The sequence below is a fragment of the Caloenas nicobarica genome, chromosome 1, assembly GCF_036013445.1.
Source record: "Caloenas nicobarica isolate bCalNic1 chromosome 1, bCalNic1.hap1, whole genome shotgun sequence".
Classification (NCBI taxonomy): domain Eukaryota; kingdom Metazoa; phylum Chordata; class Aves; order Columbiformes; family Columbidae; genus Caloenas; species Caloenas nicobarica.
Genome location: NC_088245.1, coordinates 21,797,794 through 21,811,828, shown reverse-complemented (window position 1 = coordinate 21,811,828; position 14,035 = coordinate 21,797,794). Strand labels below are relative to the sequence as shown.

Genomic DNA, 14,035 nt, shown 5'->3' with positions numbered 1-14,035 from the left:
CAACCCTACTGTTAAAAACCTTGAGTTTCGGGAAGGTTGTTTGAGTGTCCAACCTAAACTGGTGTTCACTTGCATCCAAGCCCAGTAGCTCTTGCCTTCCTCACTGTGGGTCTGGAGGACAACTTTCTCTTCATGTCTTTGTAGCAGCCTTCAGCTGTCGAAACATTGTCACATCTCCTTTTGCCTTTTCTAGACTAGTGAGTTTTAAGATTTCCTCTGGGCCATGGAGGCGGGTGCCAGGCCCCAGGCCGGAGCCAGTACTGCAAACTGCCTGGAAAACGCGCTTGTACAGTGCAGAGGCCTCCCCGGTTCCACGGGGTCCCTCTGCACACGTCTGGTTGAGGCCTCCCCGGTTCCACGGGGTCCCTCCGCACACGTCTGGTGTCGGTGTGACCGCTGCTGCCTGCACTGCCGGAGCTCACGGGGCCGCAGGGAGACAGACCAGAGCGTTTCGGGGGCAAGCTGGGCTGGGAGGGGAAAACACAGGCCAGGAAACGAGCGTGGCAGCCTTCGGTCGTGGTTACTGACTGATCCTGACCCATGTGCCACATCTGTGTTCCCACCGCCGGGCTCCTTTTAGAGATTTCTCTGTGAATTATTAAGGGCAAGAACTTAAAATTGCGCCTTTGGTAATGAAAGTGATTCTGTCGCTCCCTCCGCGCTCCTGTCGCCTCCGGTGGCTGCAGGGTTCCGCTGGCCGCTGTCCCGCCGGTCGGCCCGACAGCCGGGCTTTCTGGACAGAGCGTCGCACAGGGCGCGCGTCCCCTCTCAGAAGAGCAGCTCTGGGTGCCGCCGGGCTGGGGCAGCCGGCGCGGGAAGCACCGGCACCGCGTCCCGCCCCTGCAAGCCGGGCAGAGGCCGCGCAGGCCGCAGCCCGCCGGTGTGCGGGGCGGCGGCAGCGGCGCCCGCGGAGGAGCCGCCTCGGCGGCGGAAGGGGGCGCTGCTGCGGAGCTCTGGCGCCCCCTGGCGGCCCCGCGCCGCCAGCGCCACCGGGGGACACTCCCCTCGTCCCCCCGCCCCGCGCTTCGTCGCTCTTTTCCTAACGTGGTTTTCGGGGACACCAGCTGTTTCAGGCTGCGGGTGAGAAGAAGAAAGACAGGGGGAATGAGTGCTTAGCCCCGCAGAGTTTATTCGACCGGCTTCCCTGGAAGAGGGACAGGCTTATGGCATTGCAATCTGGCTGCATTTTTGTTGTCAGTCAGGAAAAGCATCTGCGGGCAGCTCTAATATGCTTCATTCCCTAAGGTCAAGACTATGGAGTACATTTACGTTGCTCCAAAATAGCATCATCTAAACTGCATGCAATGTGGTGCAGTTCTGCTGCGACCAGAAGCGAAGCGATATGGACTTACTCTTGTTCATGCAGAGATGCCAGGGCAGGGCAGAGAGTGCAGATTGCCATCTCAAAAGGTTGCTAGCCGGACCCAATGCCCTGCGTGTCATCAGTGTTTCTGCTCCTGAAGGCTACAACCCACAGCAGTGCCAAGAAGATTTCAGAGTTGTTCCTTCAGCACTGCTTTGATGGCTGCGAGCTGCTGTACATAGCTGGAACTGGCTCCAGCAACGCCGATTTGGTAAACCAGAAGAACCAAACCACACACTAGACTGACTTGGCTGCCTCTGAATCTTGCAATTTACCCTTAAAATTTGCATGATGCTTGCAGTCAGTCCATCACAAATGGTTGCTGCGAAGGGAAACTCCACGGGAAGCTGATTGCTGTGAGCAATGTGTTGGTGCCCACCCCAGGTCCAGCCCCAGCTGCTGTGCTGGCCATGGCGTGGGTGCAGGCAGGCATGCAGCCTGCAGCGTTTGTGTGGAAGGGCATGGTGCTGATGGCAGAGGGGGAGGAAGAGCTACAGCCCCCTTTTTCTTCCTCTGCGTCTTCCTTTTCCTCTCCCTGCTCCCATGGAGGTTGCAGCTGACCTGCACAGCACAATGCTGTGTGATGTTCAGGCACTCCATCACTGTGAGTAACACAGCTGGGGTAGCAGAAGCTGTTAGCTCTGTCAGCCCAGGGCTGGTTTGGGGATTGCTTGCGTGGGAGACATGCAGAGTGAGCAACATAGCGTTGCTGCGACAGTGAGATGGATGTGAGAGACACACTCTGGGCTTTCCTCATCCAGGGAGAAGGATCACCCAGGAGGCAAATCAGAGCTGGTGCTCCTCTACAGGAAAGGCTGGAGAAGAAGGCAAATGAGAGATGTGCCCTTGTGAGGGAGCCTAGGACTGCACAAATTAATCTTTCTCTTCACTGGAGGAAACTAGAAGTCCTGCAACAGAACCTAATGCTGGTAGGCTTTGGAAGACAAAGGAGAGAAAATGGAGCCATTGTATACAGGAGCTATTATACACAGGAGCAATTAAATCACACAGTGCTGTCTTCAACTAATAACAGTCTGGATTAGCACTACAGAGCAGAAAACTCTGGGCTAAAGCCAATTTGCAATCCTTAATGCACATTAGTCTGCCTCAGATTTGAAAGCTGTATGGCTTTATGGGAGACTTTGGGTGTAATCCCTGTAAACAAATAAACAAATGAGCTGAAGATAAAGGCTGGATTCTGAAGCACTGAAAATCACTGCTGATGTCAATGTGAGATGTGGACACAAGGAACAAAAGGATGGGTCCAAAACCTTGGTTTAAAGTTGTATTGAAAACCCTGGTTTAGCAATGACACTTTTCTGTTAAATTCCTTCCTTCTCACAAGTCTTGGGGCATATATAAAGTCTATCAGCTTGTCCTACAACAAATTGAGCCGGGTATTGAAAGACCGGGGTGCTGCCTGCTCTCCATAGAATCTCCGGGGGATCGTTCAAAGCAAAGACCAAATTAATCTGGAGTAGGTGGTGCAGTGGCTTCCCCACATACAATGTCCGTTTGGGGAATTAATCAAAGTGCTGTAATCAACTTGCCTGCTCATCAACTCCCTGATTTGCATGAGACTCCTTATATGTACATGCCTTCACTTAAGGACAGGGCTTGCACAACCAGAGTCTGGCAAATTCTTGTCACACTTCAGTGTCTACAGGACCTGGCTCCAGGACCTTGCTGCAAGTGGGCTAAGGCTGGAGAGCATCAATATTGTTAATATTGTATTTCCTTCGATAGTGTCATTTGATTTAAAAAAATCAAGCCTGACACATATTGCAATCCCTTTATTACTAATATCTAGAAATACTGTGATTCACAAATTCCAGCTGCTTTTGCCTTCATAGATTAGATGGGAAAAGTGCTTGACCTGAAAGGTGCCTTCACAATGCCTTTCTCCTGAAAAAAGAAGTTGCTAGTAAAATCAGTAGCCTGCCTTAATATTACCTTGTGTTTGTGTTTCAATAGCAGGGAGTAGTTGTACAAAGCAGAATCAGAACCTAAAATCCAGAGTTACACCTATTGCATATCAGAGTATTCGATTATCTCCCATAGATTTGAGTCAGAATGTCAGTTTGCATGCCCGTGTCCTCTAATAGACCTTGACATGAGGAGGTGTTTGTTCTTCAAATTTTCTGCAGAAAATCCTGGGGCATACACCTGAGGATAAGAGTGACGAGAAGGAAAAAGACATAAATGAGAAAGGGAAATGGTCCTTATTTGCTTTGTTGAGCTTAAGCTGAAAGTGTAGAACAGGGTAGTCTTAAACATGCTTATGATCTGGACACAGCAATTTTACCTTAAGCCAAATGTTTTCTGAGAAAATGGAGAATTTACTAGGGAGACAAGGGCAGCAAGTTTGAAAAGGACTCTGTTAGGAAAAAAAAGAGGTGGAAACTACCATATGACCACAATGGACAGCTTCCTTCCACCTGCACCAGGGCTTGTGGTCCTGGTAGAGTGGTTTAAAGAGTTACCACCCTTCAATCAGAATTTAGTGCCCCTAATGAACTTATGAGGATTTATGCAAATCCATCCTACCTGGCATGACAGTGGCCTAGATGCACTCTTGTAATCTGTCCCTCCATCTCTGATGAGAATCTATGAACTAACAGCAATAACTTCCTAAACCACTTGCCTGTGCCCTGCAACAAAATTCTTCCATCTGAAAAACTGAACTGCCCCCAGCCAGGTTACTGCCTAATTTTGCTGCTCTTCTCAGGAAAAGAAAACAGAGCTACAAGAGTATAAAAGTGTATGGTCCCTATGACTTGGGCATCATACAAAAGAACCTGTTTTAAAGCAGCGTTCACAGATGATACACCAGAGTTAACAACCATGTCTTCCAAGTATTCTAATAAACATACTGACCTTGGCCTCTTTTTCTTTTGTAGTAAACCTTGCAATCAGCAGAAGACTGTAAAATAATACTAGTTAGCTGTGAAAGAAGTAGACGAGACACACCGAGGTAGAGGATCTTGCAGACCCATAGATGGTAAATATCGGTGCCAAGAGCAAGATAAATGTCCTGCTGACATATCCCATTACAAAGCAGAACCATTTGTGGCACAATGGTTAAAAAGAATTGTAAATGTAACCTAACCCAATTTAAACTGTGAGCTTATTTTCATGCATGTGGAGATTCCACATCAAAAGTGAAGCTCTTCACAAGCAAATTACCTCGGGGATTGTGACAATGACCAGATTTGTGTTAGAGAGCTGTGATCTGCTAGCTAAATCTGGATGTTTTCCTAAGTACTTTAAATAACTGAGCAAGAAGATGCAGGGTGTGGGTTCCCTGACTGTCTTTTTCCCTTAATGAGGTATTAATAGTTGTCTACAAAGCTGTCAGAGAACAGGTGAAGGGGGCAAATTAGAGATGTTGCAAGTGACTATAACATCAAGATATTTCAAAAGATGGTGAAAGGTAAGATAACGTTCCCATCAAAGTTGACAAGTCTTGATTGCTGTGTTTACTCTGGCCTTGCATCAGCCCAATTCTGCTGTACTCAATTTCGGGCTTGCTTTTAATAGGTGACCTTTCCACATAGCGAAGAATCGAGTGTTATATGCCTAGGGGTGTGTTCTGTTGTATCTGCTTGCTTAGTAAGAATTCAAATATTGTTCTGTAGCAGAAATCCTTCTTTAGCTCAAAGATAAAAAGTGTCTTTTGGTTCTGTAAGATTCTGTGATGATAGATTACTGTATTCTTTATTTTAGGGAAGAATTAGTCATCCCTGAGTTGACTGCAACAGTCTTTGTCCCTCATCAAGGGTGAAGGAAGAACTGAGTTAAAATTCACTGCAAATTTTTAATTAATTTCTTATGCAAACAAGAACTCCCTTTTTCCCCAGTGTTAAATATTAGAATTTTTGTATGACTTTTATTAGTTTTGGTTCATTTTACAGACCTGGATTAATCTATCTGCATTATATCCTGTTGAAGTAGGTGACACGAAATTTTAGAATGAGGAACTGTGCACTGATTTTGGGTAATCCAACTGAGACATTGAAGGTTTTATTATTTTTTCGGTCAGAGTATTTAAAATTGACACTATAAATTAAAAATAAACTTATTCACAACTCAGTTTCTACTCACTGACTCCTGAAGAAGACAGGCTAGTCTGAACATAGAGACTGTGGCTGTCTCCATATCTCATTCCTCTTCCTCTCTGATTTCCAAATCTCCTTTGATTTCCTGCCTCCACCCAATTTATTTTGATCAGTATGTTCAAATGTAATTGTAATTCCATTTTCCAGGTCTTTCTCTTGGCTTACTGCCATGTCACCCCTTTTACCAAGCCAAAGTTTGTCCTATGGACAAACTTCTGTCATTGCATTTGCATCCATTTCTTCTTCTTGCCTGCTTGGGTACCATCAGCAGGAACATGGAGAGCACAGGAAAATTAGAGCTCCAGTACTTGATCAAAGGGAATGAGAGTAACTAAGAGCACAGGTTTCAGGGAAAAAAACTGAAAACCTGGCCTGGACCATACTCAGAAGGTATCTCCAGCAGTTTGAGACAGAATCTTGACTGAGGAGATGTGAAATAAGGTTGCAGAGATTTATAGTTTACCAAATTTAACCAGTTTCATGTGAAAATTAGAGAAAAAAAATACTTCCTAGTCCTTTGCCAGCTTTCAAGTCTGTAGTCCAAAGCCCAGACATGCTATAGGATGATCAAAATGCCAGTTTTTAAAGGACAAAAATAGTGTCTTTTACCCTAAACCGTTTTTGAACAGTTTTTGTGGAACCATTGTTGCTGGAAGTTAAAAAGAAAATGTATTTCAGACTCAGATAAATATCTGCCCTGCAAAATTTCAGCTCAGATAGCTGAAGACCAGTAACCTTAAAGTACATGAAGTTCGTGGATCCGGACCCCAAGGCTTGGAAAATCCTCAGGTGCTCTAATAATGTTGTTGTATTGTAGGAACGCCCTGACCATTCACCTCAGCAAGGACACAGGTTTCTATGACCCCAGGATAACAGTCTGTGCCCCATGGTGTTCTTTGACCAGTCCACAGAGTGTGCATGGTCACCTTGTCCTCTACCTGTGATGGCAATATCTGTCAAAACCTGGAAACACGGCAGAGATAAAGAAGATTCATGTGCAGGTGTGAATCAGATGGTGTATGTGGAATACCTACCTTTTAATTTGACCTCAATTTCCTCCTAGATACTTCAGCTGTGGCAATTATCCATGACATTTCCCAATTCCTGACCTAGGGACCCAGAAAGCACAAAGCTGGCTTGTAACAGAATATTCCTTCTCCCTACTAACCTTGTGCCAAGCCCCATTTGGAAGCAAGGGACAACCGGTGGTAGATATTTGTTGATATTTACATGTTACAGCCAACACATTGGTCACCTTTATGTATCAGGCTATGTACATAATAATTTTAACATAATCAGCAATGATAGATGTTCATTCTATAAAGCCATGCTTACAATATTACTAAAAAGTCTACTATTCATTGGTTAATATATCAAAATAATATTACATGGTGTATTGTGGGCTATTGTATGCATCTACAGAGGAACAGTCTTCTCCCTTCCACCACTATCCTGCATCAGCATCCATGAACTGGAAGCCTCCAATGTTGTGATAAAAGGAAACACAGGAGTGGTTGTGCTATGCTGCATGACTGTCTAGCATATCCTAATTTATTTTGGTTTGGATCAACTAATACATAATTAGTATAATGACATTTGCTCAAGATAAAATGGGAGGGGGAAAGATTTTAAAGAAACAAGGTCTTTAGTTTTCAAAACCAGCAAAGATTATACAAAATTATACCAGCCAAGTGAAAAGCAGAAAAGATCTTTGCAACTGCAGATCTTGGAAGTGTCCCTCATATGTGGAAATTAATATTGATAAGTATAGGCAAATATTATATGAATTATGATCACCCAAGTACACTTAACTGCTGTCAGCATACACATTACACAGATTCCAATATGTGAAATACTTAATGCCCTCAGCTCCTAATACAAGTGGAAATTGAGAATTAGTAATAATATACTCAGATCTTTATAAGATAAAACATAAAATTTGGCAATGCTTAACCTTGTCTTGTCTTCCCATTTCTCCCTAAAATGAAAAGCCTAAAGACCTGCTTCTCTTTTAATTCCTCTCATGTAGTATTTTGGCAATCTTTACCACCCATCTAGCCTGCCTGCTATTTGGATATACTAGTGTTGAAACATATCTGATGTTCAGCACACAGTGTTTTTCTGCGGGGCAACTTGAAAGTGCCTTGAATTTTCATTGAGAAATTTGCTCAAGGCGTGAATCATTTTATCCTCAGTAGCTATGGGGAAGCTACAGCTAAAATTAAACTCTGTGCTTATTTTAAGGTTAAAAAACACATTAGAAGTAAATCGTTAATCCAAAGGAGCCCTGATTGTTGCTATTAATAGTAAAGTAGCTGATCTATGTGAGAGATTGTATACCTGAGTTCCTAAAATAAACTCAGTGTGAAAAAAATAGCGCTCGTGCTGTTAGTGTTGGTGAAGTACGTTCCAAGGAGCAGGGGGCTGGGTCCTGCAGGAATCCCACCAGCGCCGCTCTGGCTGCATCCCTTGGCCTCACTGGTGGAGCAGCAGCAGTTTATCAATATATTTCCTCTTGGATCAAGGGTTTGTGAAGGGCCAAGGGTAGCTGGTATTTCATAATCTATTAATTTTCCCTGAAGGAACTTACAGCTGGGACGGAGTTGTGTTATGAAACATTAACACATTCCCTTCCAAGAGTCAATGGGAAGATCAAGGGGGAATTCTCTGTTCCTCCACGTCCATCTTCTTTTTCCATCCAGTCTGGAGTTGCATCAGATTCATGCTCCACAGCACTGTGGGCCTGTAAAACTATGACTTCTGTTCCATTTGATTCACTTCAGAATAAAGATATCGCTCAGTTTTACATAAAAATAATTTCAGTTGGATTTTGATAACTGTTGTCACACTGAATAACTGCTTTTCTTGTTAACAGTTCCATTGAATTCAATGGAATTGAATGTATGGTGTAAGAGATCACTCAACATGACAAAGCATCACAAAATCAGACTTTAACATAAGAAATGTTTCTGTTTTGTATTTATGAGAAACCCACCCAGTAGGCATCTTGTCCATGGGAGGAATTCTTAAGTATATCACCAGAAAAGAAAATACCAATAGTAAATAGTTACAACACCAAAAGTACACTGGTGTAACACCAGTAGGATGCTATGGTGGCATCACAGGAGTTCTAGTTTTCCCCAGGGCAAATAAATGCAGGTACTTTGGCAGCTATAGTAACTCTGTGGGTCATGACATGAAAATCTCATTCAGGTGTCTAAGGAAAGAAGTCTTGTGAACCCTAAATGAATACTACTTTTTTGAAGCTACTCTCGCTACCCATATTTTTACAGTAAAGCTCCTAACTACCCAATCTTGCTCTCTGTGCCAGTGCTGCCACCTGCTCTTGTAGGCAGAGCTACCTTAAATAGCCACAACCTGGGGACCACAAAAGGATTTGGTTTCCTTGAGAAGCCATGAAGAATCCCTGCATCGTTTTTCTCTCTGTTACAGACTGATTGCAAATGTCACTTCAGAATTGCATGTGTAAATTCAGGTGAAAAAATGACAGAAAAGAGAGACGGAAAACTGTATTAAAATCATCATGACTCTGCCAGGGAAGAGATGTAACACTGAAGACATGCCCCTACCAAAACAGTAAGGAAAGAGGGAAATTCATGCTTCAAACAGATTGCTTTTCTTTGCCGAATACTACTGTAGAGTGCTGCCTAATTAGCTATTTGCTGTCACCCACATATCCTTCAGATGCACTGTTTGGCAGGTTTCTTCCTGGCACTATGTACTAGTTTTGTCTGAGATAATATTAGTTTGCATTTTCCAAGGTCAATCTCACTGTATTTGCTGCCCATGTTTGTAACCACTCTTTGATAATGGGTATTGCTGCTCTCACTACTGGGTTAGGGACTTCTGAATCCTCATTTCTTATGGTATTTCCATGACATTTTGCTTTCCAAAACAACATGTAAAGGAATATCACTTCTCTTTCATCAAACTGTTGGTTCACATATCGCATACAGGATCATGAACATTTGTTCACTAGTAGGATTTCATGAGATTCTGTGACAGTTTTCTTACTCAGATGTAGATGTATTTTTTGATTCTGCTAATGTCTGAAAAATCAAGCTATTCTAGGAAGATTCAGACACTGAAGCTGTTTCATCCTTTATGGCTTCATGTACACTCAAGGTACCCAATCCTACCTTCTTTACTCACCCAATCAGTTCCAGTGACACAGCTTATGAGAATGGGCAGAATTTGGCCCTGTATACCCATTTCACCCCAGTTAAAAAAAGCACAGATATTGAAATCATCTGACATCTCCTAACACTGAATGCTTAACATGCTTTTTGGAGGAACTTCAGCACTTAACTGCCAGTGAAACCAATGGTTATTATGTGCCAAATACTTCACAACAGCACTGATAGTTCAAAACCATCTTTATGAAGATACTTTTAGATTTCTCTACCCTTTGCACCACCCTTCATCTCTGACATATGCTAGAGGAACCTGCCCATATACCCTATATTTTGACCACTCCTACCTGGCATAGTGCCTCCCAAGACACCTGTACAAGCCTGTTCTGAAGCTATTTTGCCTGCTTTCTCTGTAAGGAAGGGCAAGGGCAACAGAAAACACAGCTTATTAATGTTCTTTATTGGTGTTGAACCCAAATGTGGCTTCAGATCTGAGACAGTATCCGGAGGGAGTTTTCACAGGTTTGTCCCATGACGAGGGGCTGTAGCCTCCCATTAGCACTGCCCAGTGTAGCCGACCTAGCCCTTCTGCGGGTTCCAGCTGTCTACCCTCCAACACCTAGTTCTGATAGCACCAGCTCTGAGAAACTTCTGAAAAAACTGCTCTGTCGTGAGAAAGTACAGAGAGTCATGCGAGATAAGAAAGGCAAAACAGCAGTGGGTAGTTTTGAGATATGGGTGGTTAGCAGTTCAAGGATTCAAAATGAAAAAAACGCTGCTATGAAAAGGTGTAAAATCCTAAGAGAAGAAATAGGTGGTTGGAAGATGGTGACACGGCAATGATCAGCCCATTCCAGGGACTGCAGGGACTTTCGCCTGCATGACTGACAGCTGCCTGGCCAGCAGAGACTCGCGACTTCAGAGGAGACGCAGCTTCAGGAACGGCACGTTCAGAGCCTCCCAACACTGTGTCCACTTAGGTGTCAGCTGTGAAAACCATCACCTTTTAGCCATTGGTTAGGAAGCTCCATGCCTGCAGACCTCTAGTTTGTCTTTGCCATGAGCTTTTTTTATTCTTCACTGTGGATATTAGTCATATGATTTAGTGCTAAAATGGGTAATATAATGCAGTATACTGTACTAGAGCAAGGAAATCATCATTCCTAAATCATCTTGACATGAAGAGCTGGGAATTTTCTGAGAAGATCTGAGAATCAAAGGAACTAGCTCAGACTTCGTCTGTTAAGAAACTGATGAAGAGCTTAAACTTGTAAAAAGCGAAGAGAATGTAAAATGTGTAAACTGTAAAATACAGAAATGATGATAGTCTCCAGCTAATTAAATTATTAAGGCCTCTAATAAAGAACAGATACTGTTTCAATGATGATTATGCTATATTCATGCTTTTACAACTATGCTAAAATGTGATATGCAAAGCACCTCCTTTCTATGTTTCTGTAACAGAAAGAAACCAAGAAAATGTTATTCTCAAACTTCCACACAAAAATTAGCATTGGAACACAGTTAAACCTTAGAATTCAGTCCCAAAGGAGTTTGATAAAGATGTGAACAACAGCAGACTCTGACCTGATTTTTTGGTGTGACTATTGCATATACAAACTAAACTCCCAAATTTCACTCCAAGTTATATCAGTGGAAATTGGAATGAGAGTACCATTGTTCCAGGATGTGGAATTACAGGGTTGAAAAAAAAAAAAGATTGACAGTTTGAAGTGCACGTGATCCATTAAACTGCACACGTTAAAAATCTTTCACTAACTAAAGAAACTGTAATAAATATTTTATTAAAACATTTTTTAAAAGCAATACTGACATCTTATAGAAGTCTGATAGTATGCTAATATATAACAAAATTTATTTATTGAGCACCTGAAGACATATGAAAGTCAACTCTGTGTCTTGCAATGCCTTTGAGTAGTTTCTGTATTCAGTGCAAAGACCCATGGTAATGATGATGCTATAAAATCTTGAACTGAAGAGTACCAAATGCCTCTTGTGGTGTTGTCAAGAAATGGCGAAGACTCTGTAAGGCAGGGATGTCAAACTCATTTTCACCGGAGACCACATCAGCCTCGCGGTTACGTTCAAAGGGCTGAGTGTAACCTTAGGACTGTATAAATGTGGGAGTTGTTACATTTACACAGTCCTAAAATTACATTCGGGCCTTTGAAGGCAACCGCGAGGCTGATGTGGCCACGGGTGGAAATGAGTTTGACAGCCCTGCTCTAAGCAGTGAATTAGCACTGGGGGTGCTAATTCTACTGCTGTCTGAGATCCTGCCTCACAGTTTCCTTTTCATCTTTTACTTACCTGGTCTGTAGGAGCAGCTGATCTTTTGCAATGAGACTGTACTGCTCGTGGTGGAATTTCATATCAGACTTTCCTGGGCCATTTATATAACAGTATCTATTTGTGCACATGCTTGCACAGCCATTTAATGCCTTCTCTATGTCCCAGTGTTATCATGGGCTAAATCAAGCAAATATTTAACAGAGTCAGAGCACCTGGAAAATAGTTTCCAGCTGGGAAAATCGAGATTGACTGACTGACCATGTAGTTAGTTAATATTCAGGTACGGATTTATGCTTGTTTCTACAAAGTGTCCTAATAGCACCGCTTGATGCAGTATAAGAAATATTAAAACCAAAACCAAATCCACAAAACAAACGAACAAAAAAACCCCAACAAGAACAACCAAACAAAAAACCCCAAACCCTCTCATTTAATAGATTTTTTATGCTTTCTGTGGATTATATGTGGGATTTTTAGGTGCTACTCCTGTCGCTTACAAGGAAAAGTTTAGTCCCTTGGCCATAGTAAGCCCGGGCTGCAGCGTATTCCGGCAAATGCTGATTTCGAGCTTTCAGCACCTTTTCAGCTGAACGCTCGCAGCGCCGCGGACAGCGGGACCTGCCGGTCTACGCACACCCGAGCATTTACTGCACCCCGAGCCTCGGAGGGGAGCGCTAAGGAGCCGATGTATGTGCTCGCTAAGGAGCGTATGTACGTGCTTCCCCCCGCGGTTTCGCAGTTTGCTGGACGTGCGCTAACGTGAGCCGGCCGCTGGTTTAAAAGAGGACGGCCCGGGGGGAAGGGAGGGACCTCCGGCCCGGCCCGCCCCGCCGGGCCCCGCAGCGGGGACAAACGCCGCCGCCGCCGCCGGCCGCGCCCCCCGCCGGCCGCTCAAAAAGGGGACGGGGCGGAACAGCGGCGGGACTCGCACCGGGTGCGGCGGGGGAGGCTGCTGCCGGGATCCGCACCCAGGGCTGCCCGGGAGAAGCGGCGGGACCGGCCAGCACCCCGAGCACCGCCGAGGCGCCTTCTCCTCCCCGCCGAGCGCTGCGGACCAGCACTCCCGGGGAGCGGCGGCACCGACGGCCGCGGGACCCCCCTCACCGCGACCGCCACAGCCCGCCCGGCGGAGTCACGGGCCCCCGGCACCAGGGTCTGAAGGCACCATGACCGTGCTCAAGCTGTCCCTCATGGCCTTCAGCTTCATCTTCTGGGCAGCAGGGCTGACCATGCTCATCCTTGGCATCTGGGCCAAGGTGTCTCTGGGGAGCTACCTGGCACTGTCAGCCAACGACTACCCCAGTGCGCCCACCATTCTCGTGGCCACCGGTGTCGCAGTCATCATCTGGGGCTTCCTGGGCTGCTTCAGTGCTGCCACAGAGCACCGGGGCCTCCTGCGCACCTACAGCGCCTTCCTGACTGCCGTGCTGGTGGCCGGGGTGACGGCGGGGCTCTCGGCGCTGCTCTACCGCCAGAATGTTGCGCACGGTTTCCAGGAAGGGCTACACCAGGCTCTGCTTGCCTATGGGAAGGATGAGGGTATGGCGGATGCCCTGGACGCTTTGCAGCGTGCCTTGTCCTGCTGCGGTGTGGAGAGCTATCGAGACTGGCTCACCTCGCCCTGGGGGCTGGAGCACAACGGCTCGGTGCCCCTCAGCTGCTGCTGGGCCCGCCGGGGTTGCCAGCACAGCCCACCCAACACACGCTGGCTGCACCGTGACGGTTGCTTCAGCAAGGTGTCAGCCTTCGTCAGCAGCAACATGTTTTATATTGCCACGGCTGCCCTGGGGCTGGCACTGCTGCAGCTCATCGGCATTGTGCTGGCCTGCCTGCTGGCTGCCCGCATCCCTGCCCACCGGCTGGGCATCGCCACCCCTTGCTGATATCCCCCTGGTCCTGTCCCTTATCCATTCCAGCTCCTTTCTTTCCCTGGACCTGAGTGTACCCTATTGGGAAAAGCCTCCCTTCATATTCCCCACTTCCACCTGAGCTTCCCCCTCCAGCCTCTGTTCCTCCAGTGGAGCCTGTGTCAGGTGCATCAATGGCACAGGTGTCTCCATGGCCTCTCAGAGCTGGGAAGGTGCCTC

The 14,035-nt window shown here is 45.6% G+C and overlaps 1 protein-coding gene across 1 annotated transcript; it reads left to right on the top strand.

The window, feature by feature from the left end:
* The first annotated feature begins 13,114 nt into the window (after positions 1 to 13,114).
* On the top strand, positions 13,115 to 13,831 carry LOC135984415 (tetraspanin-7-like). Its single transcript, XM_065626698.1, has one exon. It carries the CDS (start codon positions 13,115 to 13,117, stop codon positions 13,829 to 13,831), a length of 717 nt encoding a protein of 238 aa, XP_065482770.1.
* The last annotated feature ends 204 nt before the right edge of the window (positions 13,832 to 14,035 follow it).